The sequence below is a fragment of the Haliotis rufescens genome, unplaced genomic scaffold (genome assembly GCF_023055435.1).
Source record: "Haliotis rufescens isolate VD_foot unplaced genomic scaffold, xgHalRufe1.0.p SCAF_2, whole genome shotgun sequence".
In the NCBI taxonomy this organism is placed as follows: domain Eukaryota; kingdom Metazoa; phylum Mollusca; class Gastropoda; order Lepetellida; family Haliotidae; genus Haliotis; species Haliotis rufescens.
In genome coordinates, this window is record NW_025963890.1 from 45,720,439 (window position 1) to 45,748,098 (window position 27,660).

At 39.8% G+C, this 27,660-nt stretch overlaps 1 protein-coding gene across 2 annotated transcripts; it reads right to left on the reverse strand.

Moving 5' to 3' along the window:
• Positions 1–983: 983 nt before the first annotated feature.
• Positions 984–27,660, reverse strand: LOC124128991 (sushi, nidogen and EGF-like domain-containing protein 1). Of its 2 annotated transcripts, none has more exons than XM_048400052.1 (8): positions 27,571–27,660; positions 26,753–26,967; positions 9,946–10,224; positions 8,828–8,968; positions 6,784–6,946; positions 5,759–5,893; positions 4,198–4,332; positions 984–2,151 (listed from the first exon to the last, which is right to left on the reverse strand). In XM_048400052.1, the coding sequence occupies exons 2-8, from the start codon at positions 26,939–26,941 to the stop codon at positions 1,916–1,918; spliced, it is 1,278 nt and encodes a 425-aa protein (XP_048256009.1). In that variant the 5' UTR covers positions 26,942–26,967; positions 27,571–27,660; the 3' UTR covers positions 984–1,915. The 2 variants fall into 2 exon arrangements, with proteins under 2 accessions (XP_048256009.1, XP_048256008.1); XM_048400051.1 differs by lacking the exon at positions 27,571–27,660 and adding an exon at positions 27,272–27,550 and having other exon boundaries at positions 985–2,151.

Genomic DNA, 27,660 nt, shown 5'->3' on the forward strand with positions numbered 1-27,660 from the left:
TCCCATGTTGTATACATGGGATCTCATGACGAAGCAGGTGTAGTAGATGTTGGATCCGAGGGTGAATCTGGTGTAGTTGATGTTTGATCCCATAATAAAGAAGGTGTGGTTGATGTTGGATCTGATGATGACGCAGGTGTAGTAGATGTTGGATCCGATGATGAACCAGGTGTAGTAGATGTTGGATCCGATGATGAACCAGGTGTAGTAGATGTTGGATCCGATAATGAACCAGGTGTAGTTGATTTTGGATCCGATGATGAGCCAGGTGTAGTAGATGTTGGATCCTATGATGAACTAGGTGTAGCAGATGTTGGATCCGATGGTAAAGCAGCTGTAGTTGATATTATTTCCGATGATGAAGCAGTGGCGGTATTTGACGTGTAGGTTACAGTTAGTAGATCTGACAGCGAAGCAGGTGAAGATGATATCTAACGGAAAGGACTCTGTTGCAGATGTTATTGTATTTGACGGGGAGGTCTCTGTTACAGATGTTATTGTATTTGACGGGGAGGTCTCTGTTGCAGATGTTATTGTATTTGACGGGGAGGTCTCTGTTACAAATGTTATTGTATTTGACGGGGAGGTCTCTGTTACAGATGTTATTGTATTTGACGGGGAGGTCTCTGTTACAGATGTTATTGTATTTGACGGGGAAGTCTCTGTTACAGATGTTATTGTATTTGACGGGGAAGTCTCTGTTACAGATGTTATTGTATTTGACAGGGAAGTCTCTGTTACAGATGTTATTGTATTTGACAGGGAAGTCTCTGTTACAGATGTTATTGTATTTGACGGGGAGGTCTCTGTTACAGATGTTATTGTATTTGACGGGGAGGTCTCTGTTACAGATGTTATTGTATTTGACGGGGAAGTCTCTGTTACAGATGTTATTGTATTTGACAGGGAAGTCTCTGTTACAGATGTTATTGTATTTGACGGGGAGGCATCTGTAACAGATGTTATTGTATTTGACGGGGAGGTCTCTGTTACAGATGTTATTGTATTTGACGGGGAAGTCTCTGTTACAGATGTTATTGTATTTGACAGGGAAGTCTCTGTTACAAATGTTATTGTATTTGACGGGGAGGTCTCTGTTACAAATGTTATTGTATTTGACGGGGAGGTCTCTGTTACAGATGTTATTGTATTTGACAGGGAAGTCTCTGTTACAGATGTTATTGTATTTGACGGGGAGGTCTCTGTTACAAATGTTATTGTATTTGACGGGGAAGTCTCTGTTACGGATGTTATTGTATTTGACGGGGAAGTCTCTGTTACAGATGTTATTGTATTTGACAGGGAAGTCTCTGTTACAGATGTTATTGTATTTGACAGGGAAGTCTCTGTTACAGATGTAATTGTATTTGACGGGGAAGTCTCTGTTACAGATGTTATTGTATTTGACGGGGAAGTCTCTGTTACAGATGTTATTGTATTTGACAGGGAAGTCTCTGTTACAGATGTTATTGTATTTGACGGGGATGTCTCTGTTACGGATGTTATTTTATTTGATGGAGAGGTCTCTGTTACAGATGTTATTGTCTATTATCCCTATTTAACATAGATAGAATGTAACATAGATAGAAGACCGAAAATAACAGCGAAACAATTAACTGATGATATTTAAATGTGTTGAAAGGTTATATAGGTTTGTTGCAGGGAACCGAGGAATATATCGACCCATCCGACATCGACTTCCACCGGGTCAAATAGTGATAAATTAAAGAAGGTTTTTGTCGGGATCATGAAGTTCGACAAGGGAAGCTTTCAATGTATAAACAAAGACACTAACGCCTTTATTTAGATTAGATTACTCACTATAACCAGTATAAGAATCATCCATCATATACCTACTCATGATAATGATAATTATCATAATCATCATCCTGACAAATGAAAGCTACTCCGAAGTTTACAAACTTTGCGAGATAATCACAAATGATAAATACACGCATGTTTTCATCACTTGAGACAGGGAGGGAAATGTTGTCAGCAATGTGTATACTGGTGTAGCACCTGAATGAGGCGTTGCATCGCAGAATGGGGACGTTGGTGTAGACGTCAGTGATGTCGATGGAGTTGACCTTGGAGTAATGTTGTCAGCGATTGTAGTTGTGGTTGTTGTGTCAGTAGTTCTCTGTGCAGAACCTGAAATGAGCGATATTGGTATTGAAATCAATAAGTCGTAACATGATGCTTGGCCACAGCAGAGGATGTTGCAGGCGATGGGTGAAATTTGTTTGCTGTTTAACGCCGCTCTCAGCAATATTCAAGCTATATGACGACGGCCTGTAAATAATCGAGTCTGGACCAGACAATCCTATGATTGATATCATGAGCATCGTTTCACGCAATTGGGATACGATGGCATGCATCAATCAAGTCAGCGAGTCTGTAACCTGATCCCGTTAGTCGCCTCTTAAGACAAGTATAGTCACCTTTTACGGCAAGTATGGATCGCTGAAGTAGAGCGGTGGCTGGGTCAGTATGGAGACTCTATGGGAAGGAAAGATATTCCTTTTTCACCCATTTGATGACAAAAATAAAAAAATAATATGTTCAATATATATACGCAACAAAAAAAGTAGGTATACACCACATTAAAGTGTTATTTGTATTGTTCCATACAACTGAAGGACGTGCTTTGTACCAGTGGGCCTGATGTAGAATCTGGAACACATAGGTCAAGGACACTATGCTTCCATCCCATCCGGGTTCACGATCACCCGGTTTCAGAAATCATGCAGAAGAGAATACGTGCCCACGAGAGGGAAAGGCATACAGTCACTTATCATTCTGTATGAGATGTAACCTACGTCACTGACTAGGCAACACTAACAGGTGGGATGTTCCAGTCATGCATGAGGACCTGTTCCATTAGTGAGAGTCAAAAAATGGCTGAGGTTGTCTTTTCACATGCCTCAGTTCATCACGGATGTGTTTGATGTTACAAAGACCTGCCCAGCGCAGACTATTGGCTGTCTGTGTCGGAAATTACCCGCTCGAGCAGTATAGGCACCGTTAGTCTAGCGAAAGGCTACTTCCGGTACCAGCATTTCCGGTGACAAACCTATATACTCATGAACTGGTTTTGCTTTCGAAATGCGCGACCGCCAAAGCTTATTTTGCTAGACGGGACGAGACCACACATGGTTGTCACCGCTGTTGACAGCCATCATTGTTGGCTAATTTCGGAATGATAACATCGGTGATTTGTCATTCCTACAAAGTTTATCGGTTCCTGACAACTGACAATCAGTGCAGTACTATCCTTTAGACGTATATTTTATTCGCAGTGTTTTATTAATACGCCTTACGGAGGATGTAATGCGTGTTTCTGTGATTATTTATGAAGATGCAACTACTGATAGGTAGGCCAAATTACCATTGTACATGAGTAAACATTGTAAACGTGAAATTTGTTTTATTGAATTGTATTTATGGACTCTGTATTTGTGAAACTTAAAATCAAATATGTATTTTCGGGTCATATTTACTGTCAAACTCCTTTAATTTAAGTAATTCATTTTCAAATTATTTTTCATATATACGATGTTTGATTAAACAATGACATTTTAATCGTTGACAGGTTTCAGATATAAGGCAATCTATGGTGGAAAGATCTATTGATGCCCGAACTCAACAGGACCGTCAGCTATCAATCCGCACCCTGAAAATGATACCATCGCATGTACCCATTCTTACCTCACTCCTGAGTTCGACACAATCGGGATATCCCTATTCATCATAAAAAAACCGTTTCAAGACCGAAAATAACAGCGAAACAGTTAACTGATAATATTTAAGTGTGTGCAAAGATTATATAAGTTTTTTGCAGGGATCCGGTAAATATATCGACTCATCCGACTTCGACTTCAACCGGGTCAAATAGTGATAAATTAAAGAAGGTTTTTGTCGGGATCATGAAGTTCGACAAGGGAAGCTTTCAATGTATAAACAAAGACACTAACGCCTTTATTTAGATGAGATTACTCACTATAACCAGTATAAGAATCACCCATCATATACCTACTCATAATAATGATAATTATCATAATAATTATCATAACAAATGAAGGCTACTCCAATTTTGCAAACTTTGCGAGATAATCACATGCGATAAATACACGCATGTTTTCATCACTTCAGAAAGGGAGGGAAATATTGTCAGCAATGTGTATACTGGTGTAGCACCTGAATGAGGCGTTGTATCGGAGATCGGGGACGTTGATGTAGACGTCAGTGATGTCGAAGAAGTTGACTCCCTTGGAGTAATGTTGTCAGCGATTGTTGTTGGGGTTGTTGTGTCAGTAGTTCTCTGGGCAGAACCTGAAATGAGCGATATCGTAAAAGGATGCTTGGCAGAGGATGTTGCAGGGGTGGGCTTGGCGATGGGTGAAGTTTGTTGGTTTGTTTGTTTGTTGTTTAACGCCGCTCTCAGCAATATTCAAGCTATATGACGGCGGTCTGTACATAATCGAGTCTGGACCAGACAATCCAATGATTGACATCATGAGCATCGTTCCACGCAATTGGGATACGATGACATGCATCAACCAAGTCAGCGAGCCTGACCACCCGATCCCGTTAGTCGCCTCTTACGACACACAAAGTCACCCTTTACGGCAAGTATGGGTCGGTGAAGTAGAGCGGTGGCTTTGTCAGTATGGAGTCTATGGGAAGGAAAGATATTCATCTTTCACCCATGTGATGACAAAAATTAAAAAAATATGTTTAATGTATATACGCAACCAAAAAAGTAGGTATACACCACATTAAAGTGTTATTATGTATTGTTCCATACAACTGAAGCACGTGCTTTGTACCAGTGGGCCGGATGTAGAATCTGGAACACATAGGTTAAGGACACTATGCTTCCATCCGGGTTCACGATTATCTGGTTTCACAAAACATGCAGTAAAGAAATACGTGCCCACGAGAAGGAAAGGCATACAGTCACTTTACATTCTGTATGAGTGAGTGAGTGAGTTGGGTTTAACGCCGCTTTTAAGAGTATTCCAGTTATATCGCGGCGTGTCAGCTTAAAATGTGGGAGGAAAGCCCGAAGTGATGCAGGTCTCAGACGTATACCACTTCGATGAAACCCACGAGCACGGGATTGGTGCTGACAAATCCTTGAAACATAATCGGGGCGAACCGGGATTCGAACCCACAATCATATGTGTCTGGCGTGCCCAAGGGAGGCAACTCTGCACATCGAATCGCGGCGCCTTAGACGACTGGGCCACCCGTGCCCCCAACATTCACCTGACTCCTGAGTTCGACACAATCGGGATATCCCCATTCATCATAAAAAAAACGTTTCAAGACCGAAAATAACAGCGAAATCATTAACTGATAATATTTAAATGTGTTCAAAGATTATATAAATGTGTTGCAGGGATCCGGTAAATATATCGACTCATCCGACATCGACTTCAGCCGGGTCAAATAGTGATAAAAGTGAAAAGGGTTTTGTCGGGATCATGAAGTTCGACAAGGCAAGCTTTCAATGTATGTACAAAACACTATAACGCCTTAATTTACATGGGATTACTCAATATAATAAGTAAAGGAATCACCCATCATATGCCTACTCATAATAATGATAATTATCATAATAATTATAATAAATGAAGGCTATTCCAATTTTACAAACTTTGCGAGATAATCACATACGATAAATACACGCATGTTTTCATCACTTCAGAAAGGGAGGGAAATGTTGTCAGTAATGTGTATACTGGTGTAGCACCTGAATGAGGCGTTGTATCGGAGATCGGGGACGTTGATGTAGACGTCAGTGATGTCGAAGAAGTTGACTCCCTTGGAGTAATGTTGTCAGCGATTGTTGTTGGGGTTGTTGTGTCAGTAGTTCTCTGGGCAGAACCTGAAATGAGCGATATCGTAACGTAAAATTAAATATGTATTGTTGGGTCATATTTACTGTCAAACACCTTCAAATTATTTTTCTTATATTTGTCAGTTAGAAGTAGAAAGTTATTTTTCAAATGTATTCTTTTTGAAGGAGACAGTTGGGTTTTGTGCATTGTAAATAGATGTGTCTGACAGTGAAAATGGCATAGAAAAGAAAAGTGATAACTCGGTCGGCGATTGAGAAAACAAATGAATCATAAATACTTTGAATGAGACACTTTGGTAAAATTAATTCTGAAAAGTTGAATTATCAAAGGCAAAGCAAATATATCACACAAGTCATCAAAGGTCGCAAACGTGTAATGTGGACAATGAAATATAAATCGTCTTAAACTAGATGGTGGACCTTGAGTTAACGAGGTTTGACTAAACAATGACATTTCAATCGTTGACAGGTTTGAGATATTAAGTAATCTATGGTGGGCTATTGATGCCCGAACTCAACAGGACGGCATAAATAGCATGTGCATAAATTGTTGTGTAACTAACATATTTAGTTTCTACATCAAATATGAATAGATATAACAATGCAGATGTATTTCCTCTGCACTTTTAGACTTGCGCTAAAATTTAACTCTCATCCACATCTCTAGGATGACCGTATGGAAGTTCACTGTTTCATTGGTAATCTGTTGGTAATCTGTTGTATTGTCTGGGATTTTTTTTACAGATGAACTGAAAATATATTATCATACATTCAATGTGAATTTATGATAAGTTATCCAATGTCAATTCAATATCACTGGTTAATACCAGAAATCTTCAAACACATTTCTATTGTGTAGCATTATTCACACGTAAAAAACAATAAATAAGCTTTAGATTAGTGTAAAAGATACTGACTTGTGGTGTCAGGGAGGTGCACGGGAAGGATGTCGGAGTTAACTCGAAAGATAAATTTGCCAGCAACGCCAACGTTAGACAGTTTAGTAATGTTGATGAGTTCATCAGACTTGGATCCCGGCAGCAGGTACGACTTCATCCCATCACCAGCTAAGAAGCCGCTCTGGAACACACAATTAGCAGATATGTAGTCAGATATGTCTACAGCCAGGTCAGATACACATTGTTAACGTCGCACAGTCAGCGACGTGTACAGCCATCTGAGATACACATTGTGAACGTCACAAGTCAGATAAATAAGCAGCCAGCTTAGATACACAATGTGAACGTCACAAGTCAGATAGATATATAGCCAGCTTAGATACACAATGTGAACGTCACAAGTAAGATAGATATATAGCCAGCTTAGATACACAATGTGAACGTCACAAGTAAGATAGATATATAGCCAGCTTAGATACACAATGTGAACGTCACAAGTCAGATAAATATACAGCCAGCTTAGATACACAATGTGAACGTCACAAGTCAGATAAATATACAGCCAGCTTAGATACACAATGTGAACGTCACAAGTCAGATAAATATACAGCCAGCTAAGATACACAATGTGAACGTCACAATTCAGAGAAATATACAGCCAGCTTAGATACACAATGTGAACGTCACAATTCAGACAAATAAACAGCCAGCTTAGATACACAATGTGAACGTCACAAGTCAGATAAACATACAGCCAGCTTAGATAGACAATGTGAACCTCACAAGTCAGATAAATATACAGCCAGCTCAGATACACAAAGCATTTAGTTGTATTTAAATTATTATGACACCCTGAATACAATCCGACCTCGGCAATGTCGGATAACTCCATTTTTTGTACAATGGGGTTAAGTTTGGTGTTCGCAAAATTTTCAAGTCGATTAGCTGCACAATTTCTCCAAACACGGGTTGTCGTAGCTTTCCCACTTTTGGAAGCGATCGTTCGACCATTGCGTTTATCTACGTTGCCCAGCTACATCTATGGAGAACAACTCACGAGACACTTCCCTCTCAAAAATAACGTCGTACAATTTACGACGTCATCAGGTTGGGAGCGCACGTTCTTCATTGTACTTCGTAGTTCTTTACATCCCGCCATGACATAGCTTCACTGTTGCTGACTGAGTAATTCAGGAACAGAAACCAAACCTACAACCCAACCCACCCCACCCCTACCCACCCCACCCCACCCCACCCCCCAAGCCCCAAGCCCCAAGCCCCAAGCCCCAAGCCCTCATTGTTCTTTGAGGTACTTTACATCCCGCCATGATATAGCTTCACTATTGCTGACTGAGTAATTCAGCAACAGAAACCAAACCTACCCCCCCCCCCCCCCCCCCCGCCCCCCCAAGCCCCAAGCCCCCGTTGTTCTTTGAGGTTCTTTACATCCCGCAATGATATACATGTACCTTCACTATTGCTGAATGCGTAATTCAGGAAGAGAAACTAAACCTACACCCCACCCCACCCCACCCCAACCAAGTCCCAAGCCCCAAGCCCCAAGCCCCAAGCCCCAAGCCCCAAGCTCCAGCCCCCAGCAGGGAGACAGTGCCAATGGTCTCACATGTTGCGCCCGGGTCATCCGCCTGACGTTTTGACTGTGCTGTTTGTTCCCCAGAACAGCGTCTGGTGACAAGAGTCAACCAATCGTCTCTGGACACTCCAAGTTGCTGTGCAGAGGAGCGTCAGTTCGTCGAGCGAGGATCCTCTAGTCTTGGATTCGAACCCCAGATTCACCCATATAGTGAACATTGTCATCACTATACCCATGCTTGGGGGCTTCAGCAAATGTGTAAACTGTTCCATCACTAGATTCGGGTTTTCCTCCCATTTTAACCTGACAGGCCGTGATATAGCTCAATCTGTTCACAGCAGTGTCGAACCGAACTCACTCACTTACAAGATAATCGACCATATTCATAACTGAACCTCGACATGCGTTTTATGCATTACTATTGTATCAACTATATATCTCATACTCTTTCAAACAGAACCAACTTACCTGTGTACGAACGGAGGGTTCTGTGCCTTGATATAGAGCCAGAAAGTCAGAATTATCATACACCCATTCTATCCTTTCATAGAACAGTATCACGACTGACGCCGTGCCATCAGTTGCCATGGTGATCTGGAATGTGTCGACCTAAAGGAACATGAAAAGAAATGCGTAAACAAAATTGACTTATCAACTATTATAGCTAAAATGGATAGACTTATCATTAAACCGCTCGCATGTTAACAGAAATCAGCGGGCCACTGTAACTTGATAATGCCCTCACATTGCTTTACGACGGGCCATTATCACGCCCGTTGTTAGGTGACGCCATAGGGTAGGGATAGGTGACGTCACGTTCAATAGTGACGTCATCTGGTTTGTTCTATGACGTTTCCATATTTGTAAAATTGGGTGAGTGACATTCATATTTATTGCAGTAAATAATTCAAAGCCGATATTGTTGTTTCTTGTTATTTTATAACAAATTCCATCCATTTAGCTATAATAACGGTAACGCTCTTTTTCAGGGCATTATCATTTGCAGAAGCCCGAGGTCTTTTCAACTTCCCTCCTTCGTCGGCCAGTTAATGGAAGACCTCGGGCTTCTGCAAATGATAATGCCCTGAAAAATAGCGTTACCCTTATATTATCATCGGCCCGTTTTTGTATTCGATGTTAACCAGTTACACCGGTCGTCTTTATTTTGAGTTACTCGTTGAACCTCCCCCATAGGCTGCGCACAAATCTTGACTACAGTCGTCACCCTTATAAGTGTTCTTTATTCAGACGCCATCGTGGGCTGTCAGTGTGCAATATTGCGAGACCCAGGAGGGGCTATGGTGATAAGTGAAAAGTCTACATACTGTTCATTAAAACATCGGGATGGTCCAGACACAGTGCAGAGTTACGTCCCTTAGACCTATGACCGTTGGTTCCAATCCCGGCTCGCCCTGACTATGTTTAAAGGTTTGTCGGCACCATACCGTGGGTTTCACGAGGTACCTGCGTCTACGAACCGCATGACTTCGCACCATCCTCTAACATCAAACTCACACGCCGCTAAAACTGTCATAGTGTTCATGTCGGCGTCAAACCTAACACACTCACACTCCTGGGCAACTTGCCTTGTTGTCTTCTGACTTAAATGTAGCAACATCGGCCCACGTCGCCAACAGTACCCAGGACGGCGTATAGTCTGCTGGGAACTCCTGGTATCGCCTGACGTCTTCGGCGATAGTTTGACGTAATGCTGAAGACGTACTGAGGACGTACCAGACGGTTCCACTTACGGTTACATCAATGTCAGTGCACAGGCCACACACTGCTGGAGTATTTCCGGGATCAGAGGTTGTGTCTTGAAATGTTCCAGCCTTAATGAATGTCACAGAACCATCATTGTTCACCTGGAATGGAAAATTTTCTCGTAAATGGACACATTGACAAAAATGACATTAGTCCATTATATTCCTACAGAAGGGAATTTCTCTTACCTGTTCCAATGACGCTGCAATATATACACCGACATTGTTAAAATCAAACTTGACAAAGCTTTGATTTAATACCATGAATTTGTGTATATGACACAACAAACACTGATAAATAATTGTTTGTTTTTTCATCCCGTTTGGCAGCGATAACCTTTAAGAAATGGGTTTTCATCTACGGCGCTGTATCTTTATTCAGGAACACCCATAAACCTATTGACGGGGACACATAAAGAAATAGGGCTGACTCTTGTTTTGTTCAGCTTGACAGGAGAGAGAATACCGGCACACTATATTATGGCGGACCAATGATCGCAAACTCTATGTCTAGATTCTCTTTACAGATTACAACATACTTGAATACAATATGGATAAACCTGCAATTTACAGAGGCTAGACTTTCTCTACGACAGAAGGACGCAACAAGGATATATGAACACAAGGCTAGACTTTCACTACAACAGAAGGACGCAACACGGATATATGAACACAAGGCAAGACTTTCACTACAACAGATGGATGCAACACGGATATATGAACACAAGGCTAGATTTTCACTACAACAGAGGGACGCAACACGGATATATGAACACAAGGCTAGACTTTCACTATAACAGAAGGACGCAACACGGATATATGAACACAAGGCTAGACTTTCACTACAACAGAAGGACGCAACACGGATATATGAACACAAGGCAAGACTTTCACTACAACAGATGGATGCAACACGGATATATGAACACAAGGCTAGATTTTCACGACCACAGATGGATGCAACACGGATATATGAACACAAGGCAATGCTTTCACTACAACAGATGGATGCAACATGGATATATGAACACAAGGCTAGACTTTCACTACCACAGATGGACGCAACACGGATATATGAACACAAGGCTAGACTTTCACTACAACAGAAGGACGCAACAAGGATATATGAATACAAGGCTAGACTTTCACTACCACAGATAGATGCAACACGGATATATGAACACACGGCAAGACTTTCACTACGGCAGATAGATGCAACATGGATATATGAACACAAGACTAGACTTTCTCTTCGACAGATAGATGCAACATGGATATATGAACACAAGACTAGACTTTCTCTTCGACAGATAGATGCAATACGAATAAATGAAGATAAAGCGACAAAACCCTTTCCATATCCAATAGAAATATCTGCAAAATGCAGAGTCGATTGTACGATTCCAACTTTATCATGAGCATGTGTTTATGAATCACTATCAAATAGTAATGATACCATGTGGTCGCGAAATGTGAGCGAATCCTGCCCTACCTGGGCATCCGTCACAAATACATGCAAAGGCAAGTCAAAGGTTCATCTGGAAAAAAAACCAAAGCTAGTCTGTCTCTACGACAATTGGATGCAACACGGATATATGAACACAAGCTAGACCTTTTCTACGGCTAGAAGAACCAGGAAAAGATGATATCATATGACTTTTTACAATTTTTAACTTGAAATGTTCGAACAGAAAGGGGTGTCATCGTCAGATCGTCTCGTTGTCACAGACATATCTAGTTATATCTAGTAATATATCATGTTCTACATTTTGATAACTTCGTAGAGATTTTTAAACCTTTACATTACTTTTACTTATCCTCAGGCAAACACGAACTATTTGTCCACACCAAGACGTTGATTTAGTTAAACCTAACGATCTATGGAATCTCACTGGAGAGTTTACCCTTCTTAGCAAGTCCCAGGAATAACTCCTGTGCTGGTTCCATGTTCGGGACATTGTCGTAAGGAGGTATATAGTAAGTGAAATGATAAAAGCTTTAAATATGTTTGAGAAAGCGAAACAACAAACAGTTTTGAGCGATTTAGTCGTGACAGTGACCTTTGACCTACTCGAGAGATATATGCCAAAGTAACTCTCTTGGTCCAGGAGGGATAAGTCCATTTCATAATATCGTCTGGTATCAATAACGTATTCAAGACATTACCTCAAGATTGACCTGAACTTGTGACCTAACTGTAGCTTTGACATAAATGACATTTGATGTGGTACAATTTTTAAGATACGTGCAAACTTGAAGTTCCATGCATGTAGATATGACCAAGCCTGAGACAGTTGCAATAATATAATTATGTTGTACGAAAACGTTAACGCTGACCTTGACCTAATCTAACCGACCATGACGAATCGTGACCAATTATTTTCTCCCACAGGAGCTGAATAGCCAGTTTAAGAAATGCATAAATGCGTGTTGAGAAGCTGCAACCACAAACATTTTAGTAAGCCTTCTCTATCTCGTGACCTAGATGTTGTCATGCCATTTGCCAAACTATTTCACAAGACCACTTGGAAGATTGACACCTATAATCTTTGCAATTTAGGAGAAAAATCACCGGCAGCTGCGCGCAGTAAAATTCCAAACGACAAATAGAAATAAAGTAATATATGTTGTGTATGTTGTCATATGCATAAGACCCGTGAAGATCCGGGGTAGAATAGGTCTTCAGCAACCAATGCTTTCCGTAAAAGGCGACTGTGCTTCTCGGGATCGGGTGGTCAGGCTCGCTGACTTGGTTGATGCATGTCATCTATCTATTGCGTGGATCGATGCTCATGATATCAATCACTGGATTGCCTGGTCCAGACTCGATTATTAACAGACCGCCGTCATATAGCTGGAATATTGCTATGTGCGGCGTTAAACAACAAACAAACAAACAAATCACATGCATAAAATAAAAAATGCATAAATATATATAGAGATAAAGGTTTGGAAAGAAAGATTAAACAATACAAGGTAGATGCTACACTTCCACTGGCAGAATGTTTATCTGTTTTCGATATTCTTTCACACACATCCTTTAGGCAAGGGCGTTAACTGACTATAAAATCCACTTTCCACTCTAACCTAACTAGACTGGAATTTCCAGGCTCGATCGTAGCGCCACCAGTGGCTATTACGAGTTATATCCCTTTTATGTCCCTCTATTGACCAATCAGATTCCACCTCTCATATCACTTGCATTTGCTTCAAACAAAATGGCTGCGCCCATTCAAGATGATCTGATCGATAATCAAGATCTATATTGTAATAAAACGGGTCTAACACCGCGACGTTCATCAACTCACATGAGCACCTTCATTAAAAACATAAAAAAATATTTGCAAAATAACTGTCGACGCCCAGTTGACGGGACAAATGCTTTGCAAATACTGCAGTCGACCGAAATATGCATGTTGTTTACGAACCAAAAATATCTAGTTTGTTATACGATTTTGATTGGACTATGCACTGACTCGTTAGTGCAGCCAAAATGTAACTCCGGAATTCCAACCTAGTTTGGCAAGGGTGGAAAATGGACTTTTATAGTCCTTGCCTCGGGAAGATGCCATCCGAAGACGATATTGAGGTTATCACGGTAACTGGAGTTTAGAACTAAAGACAATATAGTTCATTTCCCGACACGTGCAAGTTCGTAGCAGATTGTCATGTTAATCCAACTACAAGCTTCAAAAACTGACACATGGCATAGTGCATTCTTTGTAACAACAAAAACCCTGGCGTAGCTTATGTGATGGAAAATACTAAAAAATAAAGAACCCCCCAAGGATAAAGTATGCGGTGTGCTGGATTGTCTCGAAAACATCCTCCCCGCTCGATGTACTGGGACAACGACAGCATGGAGCTATGTGACGTGGATACCCCTTTTTTACGTCACTCGTACACGCAAACTGAAGCCAGAATGGCACACGGGGATTTCTTTCTTTGACTAAAACGAAAACAATTGGTCGCTGGGACTTAAAGACAAGTATTGTACTTTTCTTTAAAAACAACAGCACATGACGACCTTGAAATCGATCCTTAAGTGCCACCACGACAACTCGTTCAGTGCTACTAAGGGATAAGATGCCAAAACATATCCTACTTCTTGAGCCTTTATGCTCAACCTACTCAGTATTGTCTACAAGAAAACGTTATAATCAAAGTGTTATGAGTACACAAAGGATGAAATTAAGGCCAATATCTATCGATAATATCCGATATTTGTCCCTGCATTTTAGCGAAGCTGTATATATGGCAGTGAAGCATGTTGGGAAATGTTTTCTTGGTTTAAGAATAGGCTATCATAATCCATACACATATATAAACAAAGCTTGTGATCACAATACCAAAGTAGATTTAATGCATCAACTGTTCAAGACATCTCTCTCAGATGATCATAAATTGACAAAGTACGTTGGAATAAAAGCCTTACATAAAATAGTCAAACTCATTACTGGCCAGTTACTCTTCTGTTGCTTTTTGCAGAGATCACGCAGAGAGCATTACAAGAAAGCAAATCGTATTTTTAAATTACGTATGGAATACAAAGGTAAATGGTGAAAGATAAATCATGACAAATTATTTAGGAACAGAAAAACGTTTTGAGATTCCTGTTTATAAGTGACTGTTCATTGTATAGCTTACATATACGTGCATGTGATATGAGCTCTTTAGTAAACTTATATACTTCAGTCTAGTACACAGCAACACTTTGACACTTGGCTGTCGATCCTGTAGGTCCAGCCTCAGTAGGCGACATGATGGTTGTAACAACTTGATAGTTGATTGACAGTAAGATCAGGCTATATATCTCTGCTTGTATGCATATAGATTACGAAAGAGGAGACTAACGGGATCGGGTAGTCGGGTTCGCTGACTTTGTTGATGCATGTCATCGTATCCCAATTGCGTAGATCGATGCTGATAATGTCAATCACTGGATAGCTGGATATTGCTGGGTGTGGTGTTAAACAACAAATAAACAAACAACAAACAAAAGCAAACAGACTGATTCTAGTTGTGTAGAAATGGATTAATTTTTATTTCAGGCTAATCATTACACTCATTGTTGAACACATGACTGCTTCTTAGGGGTAATGAGTAATTATATTCATGTGCGGAGGATGTATACAGGATGAATAAAATATTTATGCGTGCAGCTGAATTTAATTTTGATATACTGTACTTCCATTTCAACAATTCTATATTCACTTCATTTCATGGTTACATTGATCTGATCTTTGGAACAGAATAATCTGTACCACTCAATTGATTTAATCATATGTTTGATTGTCAATTTAACATATCTTAAGTCACCGATATTATATCTAAGAAATTAAGTGTACTGACGGTTAGTTAGCTCTGAAATATTTCTTCCACGTAGTTTTAGCTGTTGAAATATATCGCATAATACACAGCTGTTAACGAGTATCTTAGACATCGTATCTTTGAAAATCAATACGTTTTTCGGCACAAATATACATTTCAAACATGGTAAGGGTCATGTGGTTTGTAAATTCATTTCTTACCCGTCTACATTGAACCAATGCATATTTACACAATATTATCCAGTCACAGATTACTTTTTACAAACGAGGAACGAGTGATAGTAAAATACACATAATCAGGTTTAACAACAATTCTTTCAGTTTACTATTACATAAAAACATGTACAACTGGTATACTTTCATTAGCCCCTCTTTTTATATTATCCTAGTGGAGACTGTTAACGTATGTTAAAATGACAATTTTAATTACATGGGGTTTCCATATCAGATATGTTTGATATTATTCACGTTATCATCGTCAGCTTCTGTTGAAGGCAATAAATGTATTTTCTCAGACTACCAGTTGTCGTACTTTCATTTTTTTGTGGGTTAGATCGCTGACTTTGTGTGCTGGCGATTAGGTGCCTCATTCTGGCAAGTGTGGGATCGAATCCCGTACGGGACTCAACCCAAAAATGTACGAGAATCTGTACTTTACTAAAAAAAAGTGTTATCCCAAAAATAGCATTTGTTAAATTTGACCACTTTCTGAATGGCATTATGTATTCATACTTTCTCAGTGTGTAATATGACATGCAAAATGAATTCTTTGACAATGTTATCATAAAGAAAGTAATTTATTATAGAAGGGCGGTGAGTAAGCAGCTTGAGGAGATAAACAAATCACTACCACACCCAACTGTGGGGGGCTCTGACTTCATTCTCGGTCGCGGTATGATTGTCATTTTCAGTGTTGATTATGTTGATATATTGATCTTCTCAATACAATTTACTTCATGCATGTATGTTTTGTTGTTTTTGAGGAAGAGTGATTTCAAACTCTGGTAAAGTTTCTTTTTGACGTCAGTTTATTCATTCATTGCACATGCACCTTGTGACATGTTTTCGAACGCTCACACACCATATAATAAGTATTATGCTGAATCCAGGGATGCGATGTAAAGAATCAACAATGTATGGCTGCATACAATTATACACCCCATGTGCTCATGACTATTTATTAAAAATGTAAAAGACACAATAAAGAGCTTAGACAAATATTGCGCAACATAGGACTGACTCACCTGAATCAATATATGCACTTTACTGCACTCCTTATGTCATTTTTTTAGATATTTTCGCGACTTTGATAAAGGTGAGATAATTTACATTTAAACGTCCTACAGTCGGTAACCTCCCAAAACCCCTACATCCCATTTCCCCTACAGCTTAAGACAACAAAGTTCACGGTCCATGGCACTGCTAATCCCTAGTCTGTTACCTATTTCATACAATGGAACAACCCAAGAAACACGAATAGATTGAGATAAATATTTAATTACGATTACGATATTATTCAAAATTCATAATACATTATAATAAAATGTTCATTTTTCAAAATTCATAATACATTATAATAAAATGTTCATTTTTCAAAATTCATAATACATTATAATAAATTTCATCTCAAATGTTCAATTCACTCTTTATCCCAGCCTGAGGAGATAGCCAACCGCATGAAGAAACTGCATTGGGGATTTCTCCTCTCTATTCAACTCGTCCTTCAGGCGGCAGAGACGGTTCTCCACCTCTCTGTACACTCTCTTCCTGCCTCTTGGAGCTGCTCCAAAGTCGAGCTGTAAAATCTTAGCTCGTTCTGCCTGTTCCACCTTCCTGACTACCTCCACAAATCGGTAGATGTTGGGATGTCGGTGAGGGAGACCTCGGTTGAGTCGGTTATGAAAGCCTTCCAGGTTGTTGTTCATCCTGGGACCTGTTGTACCGTGATGGTTCCACAATGGTAGGGGGAATCGTGCTCCGTGGACGACCCAGGTAGTGACGATGTAGTCGTTGAAGGCGACAGCTCTTGGTACATCTGGTGTGTTGTCCATTGCGTCAACCCACGTGTCCTGGATCTTGTTCTGGGGGAGTAGGGGTAGGCCAGCTGCTCTTCTTATCCACTTGCAGACTTCAGGATCTTCTCGATACGTGACAGCTAGTCCCAGATCCTGGACCTTCCTCCATATCGCCTGGCAGTAATGGAAGAAACACCCCTTCACATCGGCAGTAGGAAACACGACTTGGACAGCTCGAATAGCAGCCATCTAAAAGTCTGTCTGGATGCATGACGGGGAAAGTGGTCTGTTTAGTCTCTGTTGAACTTCATCCTTGAGTAGCCCGAAGAGTCTTGAGTAGGTGTCTGTCTGACGGTCGATGAGTAAGGCGAAGATGAGGGGATAGGTCGTGGCTCCGAGTCTTGCATGGATGATGTACACTTGATTCCACAGTCCAGGGCAGGCAGTGAACGTCCCATCCATGTATAGAATCTCAGATGACTGCAAGGCCTCGAGACTCTCTAGACTGCCAAACGCCAGAATCTTGTCATCATCACCGTCAGCAAAAAGGAAGAACGGTCGTCCATCTGCTGTCTGCGTCCAGGAATCCTGAAGATCCACCTCCGATCTTGTCTGTGGCAAAACAGGAATCGTCTCCTGTCTGTGCCGGTACAACGCGCTGCTCATGGTGGGGAAGGATGGCATCATTCCTGTCTCGTCGTTGTTCAAGTTGGAGAGTTCGTCGTTGTAGAGGGTGTGCATCGGGGTTGACTCTTCTCTCGCTCTCTTCCCCAGGGTGCTCATAAACCGGACCTTCTGGCTATCCTCAGGGGCATGGTTATGCTCTGTAGCTTTCCTCATCACGGTTCCTACTGTCGTGAGTCTTCCTCTACATGTGGACTTGACACACTTCCAGTGTACGCAAGTCAGTCTCTCGACGTTCTTAGTGTGAAGATAACCATCAAATCCCCTAAAGCTCTACCCCTTTCATTTCTACTACCTCTACTCCAGACCTTAATCTCTCCTTTAGGTGAGTTCATAATGCCAGACAGGTAAATGCCGCGTGTTGTTTTAACTTATTGTAGGGGAACTGGGTTGTAGGGGAAATGGGATGTAGGGGTTTTGGGAGATAACCCTACAGTCATGACCAAGAAGCAATTAAGTCTTCATATCTTGTCATAAGTCCGAAGACCGCCTCCGTGGTCTAGAGGTAGAGCGTCCGCCCGGAGAGCGGAAGGTCCGGGGTTCGATCCCCGACCACGTCCCTATATAAGTGCAATAATCTTGGACGCGACGTTAAACCCCATTTCACCTCACCTCACCTCATTTGTTCGATAAACATTATATATTCCGTTTCTAAAAGCCCTGATGGGGAACTATATTATCCTTTGGGGTTATTAAAATGCAAAAAATTAAAAACTATGCAGATGTACCATCTCAAATAAGTTCCGCACTGTCATCTGGAGACCTTATATAAAATATAGCACAGCTTGATATTGTTTAGACCAAACCGCCTATATGTATCGCAGCACGAGGATATGGTATCACAGCATCTACATCAAACGATGTATTCGAATTAATGGAACATGTGTACCAAATCTTCACGGAAGTCCATATAGTATACAGAATGGTTTATCGGCGCAATCTTTGAGATTGATATGTGATGACGTTCGTGTGTATATGTATATACAGTGTGATACACATTGGTGCATTTATATGATCAATGTGTGCATATGTAATACAATCTGGTGTATGGTATAAGCTGTTACAAGTTTATGGTAAAGTAGTGTTTATGTGTGGTAGAAGCTTGTTTATGTGTGGTTGAAGCTTGTTTATGTATGAGAGAAGCTTGTTTATGTGTGACAGAGGCTTGGTTATGTGTGATAGAAGTTGGTTTAAGTGTGATAGAAGATGGTTTACGTGCGATAGAAGCTTGTTTAAGTGTGAACGAAGCTTGTTTATGTGTGGTAGAAGCTTGTTTATGTGTGATAGAAGCTGCTTGTTTATGTGCGGTAGAGTCTGATTTGTGTTTGAACGAAGTTTGTTTATGTGTGGTAGAACCTGAATTAGGTGTGGCAGAAGCTCGTTTATTTGTGGTTGAAGCTGGCTTATGTGTGAAAGAAGCTTGTTAATGTGTGACAGCAGCTTCTTTATGTGTGGTAGAATCTGATTTTCTGTGTGAGAGAAGCATGTTTATGTGTGGTCGAAGCTTGTTTATGTTTGATTGAAGCTGCTTGTTTATGTGTGGTATATGCTTCTTTAGGTGTGGTAGAGTCTGATTTATGTGTGAATGAAGCTTGTTTATGTGTGACAGGAGCCTCTTTATGTGTGACAGGAGCTTCTTTATGTGTGGTAAAATCTGATTTATCTTTGAACGAAGCTTGTTTATGTGAGGTAGAAGCTTGTTTATGTGTGAACGAAGCTTGTTTATGTGTGGTAGAAGCTTGTTTATGTGTGACAGAAGCTTTTTTATGTGTGGTATAATCTGATTTTCTATGTGAAATAATCTAGTTTATGTCTTGTCGAAGCTTGTTTATGTGTGAAAGAAGCTGATTTATGCATGGTAGAAGCTGATTAATATATCGTAGATAATTATATGTCATGGAAGTTCGCATAACATATCATTCGGGAGGTGTTAAACATTACATACACATTGGTGCGTTTATATGATCCATGTGGGCATATGTAATATATTCTGGTGCATGTTAGAAGTTGTGACAAAATTATGTAATACAATCTGGTACAGTAGAGGTTTATGTGTGGTAGAATCTGGTTTATGTGTGGTAGAAGCTGATTTATGTATGGTAGAAGCTGCTTTATGTGTGGTAGAAGCTGGTTAATGTGGTTTATGTGTGGTGGAAGTTGGTTTGTGTGTGATAGAAGCTGGTTTATGTATGATAGAAGCTGGTTTATGTGTCGTAGAACCTGATTTATGTATGGAAGAAGCTGGTTTGTTTGTGGTAGAAGCTGGTTTATGTGTGGTAGAAGCTGGCTTATGAGTGGAAGAACCTGATTTATGTCTGGAAGAAGCTGGGTTTTTTTAGGTAGAAGCTGTTTTATGCTTGGAAGAAGCTGGTTTATGTGTGATTGAAGCTGGTTTATGTGTGGTAGAAGCTGGTTAATGTGGTTTATGTGTGGTGGAAGCTGGTTTATGTGTGATAGAAGCTGGTTTATGTGTGATAGAAGCTCGTTTATGTGTGGTAGAACCTGATTTATGTATGGTAGAAGCTGGTTTGGTTGAAGTAGAAGCTGGTTTATGTCTAATAGAAGCTTGTTTATGTGTGGTAGAAGCTTGGTTATGTGTGGTAGAATCTGATTTTCTATGAGCAAGAATCTAGTTTATGTGTGAACGAAGCTTGTTTATGTAGGTAGAAGCTGGTTCATGTGTGACAGAAGCTGCTTGTTTACATGTGGTATATGCTTGTTTATGTGTGATAGAGCCTCATTTATGTGTGAACAAAGCTTGTTTATGTGTCACAGAAGCTTGTTTATGTGTGACAGAAGGTTTTGTATGTGTGGTAGAAGCTTGTTAATGTGTGACAGAAGCTTGTTTATGTGTGGTAGAAGCTTGTTTATGTGTGAAAGAAGCTGAGTCATGCATGGTAGAAGCTGATTATTATATCGTAGATATGTATATGTCATGGAAGTTCGCATAACATATCATTCGGGAGGTGGTAAATATTAAATACACATTGGTGCGTTTATATGATCCATGTGGGCATATGTAATGTATTCTGGTGCATGTTAGAAGTTGTTACAAATTATGTTATACAATCTGGTACAGTAGAGGTTTATGTGTGGTAGAATCTGGTTTATGTGTGGTAGAATCTGGTTTATGTGTGGTAGAAGCTGATTTATGTATGGTAGAAGCTGCTTTATGTGTGGTAGAAGCTGGTTAATGTGGTTTATGTGTAGTGGAAGCTGGTTTGTGTGTGATAGAAGCTGGTTTATGTGTGTAGAACCTGTTTTATGTATGGTAGAAGCTGGTTTATGTGTGGTAGAAGCTGGTTAATGTGGTAAATGTGTGGTGGAAGCTGGTTTGTGTGTGATAGAAGCTGGTTTATGTGTGATAGAAGCTGGTTTATGTGTGGTAGAACCTGATTTTATGGTAGAAGCTAGTTTGTTTGTGGTAGGAGCTGGTTAATGTCTGATAGAAACTTGTTTATGTGTGGTAGAAGCTTGTTTATTTGTGGTAGAGCCTGATGTATGTGTGATAGAAGCTGGTTTATTTGTGGTAGAAGTTTGTTCATGTGTGGTTGAAGCTGGTGCATGTGTGATAGAAGCTTGTTTATGTGTGATAGAAGCTGCGAAGTTATGTGTGATAGAAGCTAGTTTTGGTGTGATAGAAGCTTGTTCATGCGTGATAGAAGCTGTTTGTTTATGTGTGACAGAAGCTAGGTATGTGCTTGTTGGCGGAGGTAAATATTATATGCACATGGATGCGTTTATAGGATCAGTGTGTACATATGTAATAAAGTCTGGTATGGCCGTGGTTTATGTGTGGCAGAAACTGGTGTATGTGTGATACAAGCATGTTTGTTTGTGAAAGAAGCTGATTTTTGTGTGGTAGAAGCTGGTTTATGTGTGGTAGAAGTTGATTAATATGTCGTAGAAGCTGGTTTATATGTAATGGAAGTTCGCATAACATATAATTCGGGCGGTGGTAAATCTTATGTACACATTGGTGTGTTTATATGATCAATGTGTTCATATGTAATAAATTCTGGTGTATGGTAGAAACTGACAAATTTATGCAATACAGTCTGGTAAAGTAGTGGTTTGTGTGTGGTAGAAACTGGTTTATGTGTGGTGGAAGTTGGATTTTGGGTGATAGAAGCTTGTTTGAGCGTAATAGAAGCGTGTTTCAGTGTGGTAGAACCAATTTTATGTGTTAACAAAGTTTGTTTATGTGTGAACGATGCTTGTTTATGTCTGAACGATGCTTGTTTATGTGTGGGAACAGCTTGTTTATGTGTGGTAGAAGCTTGTTTATGTGTGGTTGAAGCTTGTTTATGTGTGGTAGAAGCTGGTTAATATGTGACAGAAGCTGGTTTATGTGTGGTAGAAGCTGGTTAATGTGTGATAGAAGCTTTCTTAAGTGCGATCGAACCTTGTTTATGTGTGAAAGAAGCTTGTTTATGTGTGGTAGAAGCTTGTTTATGTGTGGTAGAGCCTGATGTATGTGTGATAGAAGCTGGTTTATTTTTGGTTGAAGCTGGTTCAAGTGTGTTAGAAGGTTATTTATGTGTAATCGAACCTTGTTTATGGGTGAACGAAGGTTGGTTATGTGTGAGAGAAGCTGGTTTATTTGTGGTAGAAGCTTGTTTATGTGTGATAGAAGCTTGTTATGTGTGGTTAAAGCTGGTTTATGTGTGACAGAAGCTTGTTATGTGCGTTTGATGTAGATTTATGTGTGGTAGAACCTGATTTATTTGTGATAGGAGCTTGTTTATTTGTAGTAGGAGCTTGTTTATTTTAGGAAGATGCTTGTAGTTTTGTGATAGAAGCTGCTTGTTTATGTGTGGAATACGCGTGTTTATGTGTGGCAGAACCTGATTTATGTGTGAACGAAGCTTGTGTATGTGTGGCAAAACCTGATGTATGTGTGGTAGAAGCTTGTGTTTGTATGGTAGAAGCTTGTTATGTGTGGCAGAACCTGATGTATGTGTGGTAGAAGCTTGTGTATGTGTGGTAGAAGCGGGTATATGTGTGACAGAAGCTTGTTTATGTGTGGTAGAAGCTGGTTTAGGTGTTGTAGAACCTGATGTATCTGTAGTAGAAGCTTGTTTATTTGTGGTAGAAGCTGGTTTATTTGTGATAGAAGCTTGTTTATGTGTGATAGAAGCTTGTTTATGCGTGATCGAAACTGATTTATGTGTGATAGAAGCTTGTTTATGTTTGGTAGAAACTGGTTTTGAGTGACAAATGCTTGGTTATGTGTGGTAGAACCTGATGATAGAGTGGTAGAAGCTTGTTTATGTGTGGTAGAGCCTGATGTATGTGTGATAGAAGCTGGTTTATTTTTGGTTGAAGCTGGTTCATGTTGTGTTAGAAGGTTATTTATGTGTAATCGAACCTTGTTTATGGGTGAACGAAGGTTGGTTATGTGTGAGAGAAGCTGGTTTATTTGTGGTAGAAGCTTGTTTATGTGTGATAGAAGCTTGTTATGTGTGGTTAAAGCTGGTTTATGTGTGACAGAAGCTTGTTATGTGCGTTTGATGTAGATTTATGTGTGGTAGAACCTGATTTATTTGTGATAGGAGCTTGTTTATTTGCAGTAGGAGCTTGTTTATTTTAGGAAGATGCTTGTAGTTGAGTGATAGAAGCTGCTTGTTAATGTGTGGAATACGCTTGTTTATGTGTGGCAGAACCTGATTTATGTGTGAACGAAGCTTGTTTATGTGTGGCAGAACCTGATGTATGTGTGGTAGAAGCTTGTGTATGTGTGGTAGAAGCTTGTTATGTGTGGCAGAACCTGATGTATGTGTGGTAGAAGCTTGTGTTTGTGTGGTAGAAGCGGGTATATGTGTGACAGAAGCTTGTTTATGTGTGGTAGAAGGTGGTTTATGTGTTGTAGAACCTGATGTATGTGTAGTAGAAGCTTGTTTATTTGTGGTAGAAGCTTGTTTATGTGTGGTTGCAGCTGGTTTATGTGTGGTAGAAGCTGATGTATTTGTGGTAGAAGCTGGTTTATTTGTGTTAGAACCTTGTTTATGTGTGGTTGAAGGAGGTTTATGTGTGATAGAAGCTTTTTTATGTGTGATAGAAGCTTGTTTATGTGTGGTAGAAGCTGGTTTATGTGTGGTAGAAGCTGATGTATTTGTGGTGGAAGCTGGTTTATTTGTGTTAGAACCTTGTTTATGTGTGGTTGAAGGAGGTTTATGTGTGATAGAAGCTTTTTTATGTGTGATAGAAGCTTGTTTTTGCGTGATCGAACCTGATTTATGTGTGACAGAAGCTTGTTTATGTGTGGTAGAAACTGGTTTTTGAGTGACAAATGCTTGGTTATGTGTGGTAGAACCTGATGATAGAGTGGTAGAAGCTTGTTTATGCGTGATCGAACCTGATTTATGTGTGACAAAAGCTTGTGTTAGTGTGACAGAATCTGATTTACGTGTAGTAGACGCTGGTTAATATGTCGTAGAATCTGGTTTATTTGTAATAGAATTTCGCATAACATATAATTCGGGCGTTGGTAAACATTTAATTGAATCTCGTGTGTAGAAAAGAGGGGCGTTAATCGAAATAATGTCTTCTTGTGTGACACAAATAGGGGAGTGGACGTTTTTGAGTCGCGCATATATCAGTCAGGCTGATATGATCGGATACAAGGCGTTGCCTTGACAGTTGCAATGTGTTTCTCTACGTGTGTCTGTGATAGCATCTAAAGGCTCTTAACGTTAAGAATAGTCACCCACTGGCGTCACAAAGATGAGGGACAGGTATTGTCCAAACGAAATACTTCATGAATATTATAAATATATGATGATGCACGCAACGATGGTCACAACCATCTGAATAAAACAACGTTAATTTGAACTTTGGAATCGTTAGTCAAATGTTTAGGAGTTATAAATATGTTTAAGAACAAAAGCTGTCTGATAGATTTAAGTAAATATATTTAATGCCTATATACCTTACTTCCATCACATGTATAAATCAGTTTTACATATGTGACAATTTACCACTGACTAAACAAGGAAATAATATTATTGCATACACAGTAATTTTATTTTCGCATGCTATATACTTTGATGTGATAACGAATACCAATTTCGTTACACCAGAACCTTTATTGAAACGCAAAAGCTTGTTATCGTGTTCTGCAGTACGATTGCGAGTAATCCGCGGATATTCCGCGGATAAGTTGCAAATAATTTGCGAATAATTTGCGAATTATTTTCCCGAATAAATCGCGAATATTTTGCTTATAATTTGCGAATGATTTGCGAATAATGTTAATTGACACCAATAAGGAGTTGTTGGGACTATCACGCCGTCAACGCGTGGCGGGCCATTGCATTACGCTCCATACATGTACAATGTATTCTATGATATTACACTGTGAATGGATTGCAGGTACATGTAATGTTTGATAAATACATGTAAACAACATTTTGTAAAATATGTACATGTTCGTGGTTAGAATACACAAACAATGAACATGTATGGAGGTACGTCCTGATTAGTGTGGCCATACAGTTAACGTTGATAACAATATGACGTGCACTGCATGTACTCCTACAAAGTGATTATTATATTATATACGCATTTGCATTATACGCACACACTTTCATTCCCATGTTATCTATATTAAAACCACTTATTAACTATGGATCTTTCTGTGTGTAAGTGCTAGGTGTCACTGTGACATAACAGTAGACCATGATCGTTCAAGCAAGTTCTACACGAACTGTACAGGTTTTAACAATCAGACAGACGTCATTAAGACAGCTAATTGTCTTGTATTAGTTTGTTATTAATGAGTTATGTACATCAAATGTCGTCAGTGCATCCAAGCTGTTTTCTACACCTTGACACACCCTTTCTACTGGATGTTTTGTTATCCAAACAAACAATATGATTGATGACTTAGCTGACTGTATCATGATATGTTTTGAGTATGCAAATACATCTTTCAAGATTTTCCGTATTTTGCCCTGTGCGGTGTGATACCAGGGTCAGGTTATCATACTCAGTCGCTCATATCCATGACATATTTCACATATTGTCTATTAAGTTGTATACAAGGGTCAGATAAATAATGTTTACGATTTTCATTAGGATATCAAACAGCGGAGCATATGATTAGTTCAATGTGTCAAAAACAACACAATTTACATGTATAATGTGAACAACTCTCAAGCGAAAATAATTGTATACTGATTAAAGTTAAATATGTAAGCAAATAGTGTTAGTTAATGAAAATCAAATGATCAGGTTTGATTTTTCTGACGTTCGGTATTTACATATTGTGTATACGAGATATACATATAGAAATTACACTCCAGTGACAAAACTAACTTTCTGAATCGCCCCATTTATATTCCGAGTTGGGATGAGCCTTTGAACTTGTTTTGTGATTCAGTTATCATCGCCTCCCTTATGTGAATATTTGATTTCCATCAATGTTCATTTTGCTGGAGAAATTGTGCACTAATCATATGTAACCGAGTCACAGACACAGGTGATAACAAACTCAAACAACATGAACACTGTGGTTCTGAAAGCCCTTGAAGAGAACAAATTAATGCGTCTCACAATATGACTATTGCCACAGCAAAGGAACCGTTTTGAAATACTTACAAAAGCAGTGTTGTAGTTTGTTCCATAAAATCGGAAAGGCGGCTGTAGGCTGAGGGAGGGGCCAGAACCATCGTCCAGCCCGGGGGTGGCAATGTGACCCTCGGTATCACCGTACGGAAGCAGCGAGCACTGGACCGACCACACACAAGTGGCCAGCAGCCATACGGGCCAGAGGACTTGACGACTCATTTCCAGATCAGTGCAGTGTGGACCCTCTGCAACATACCATCAGTGGGATCAGTTCCACATCCTACACGTACATCAGCAGCAGATATACCCTCCTTACTCCAGACACACCAGCCTCCAGAAACATAGTGCGTTATATTCTGATAATATCCACACGTTTAAGGAAACCAAACGTTCGTGTATACGCGAACATTGCATACCTATTTGCCAAATATATTTTCACGTGTTTCCCAGTCACACATGAAAGCAAATACAATTTAATTTCCAAAATATTATCGCATTGAAGCAAGACTAGGACTTCGGACACGATGATAGAACCCAGTTACATCTTACCTTAAAATATTTAGTTGCTAAATGATCCAGTTGGATAAACAATGAGAACCAGGCGACGCCCTTACCTTGATGATTCCCGTGACAAGATATGATTTAACTCTATCCCTTTATACAACAATAATACGAAAGATTCACCAAGAGAAATACAATAGATGTAAGTTTCACTTGTCGTTTTTATCTCATTCACAAACTACAGGTAGTTCAATTCAGAAAATCCAAACTGATTCGGGAACATATCACAGGTAAGCCGAACAGGCAAGGAGACAGAATACCTGCAGATACCCTGAATATATACCTACATGACTGATGTGACGCTATCGACAGAATGGGTTGTACCTCTTGTTCGTGGGTCATCCCACTGCCGAGACTCATACTCTCTATGGCTGGCG

Excerpts from the sequence above, each read along its gene's own strand:
- LOC124128991 (XM_048400052.1), bottom strand. The coding sequence starts at position 26,941 with ATGAGTCGTCAAGTCCTCTGGCCCGTATGGCTGCTGGCCACTTGTGTG. Across the intron at positions 6,947-8,827 it reads AACCCTCCGTTCGTACACAG|AGCGGCTTCTTAGCTGGTGA; the intron begins GTAAGTTGGTTC and ends TGTGTGTTCCAG. Across the intron at positions 2,152-4,197 it reads CGATACAACGCCTCATTCAG|GTTCTGCACAGAGAACTACT; the intron begins GTGCTACACCAG and ends CGCTCATTTCAG.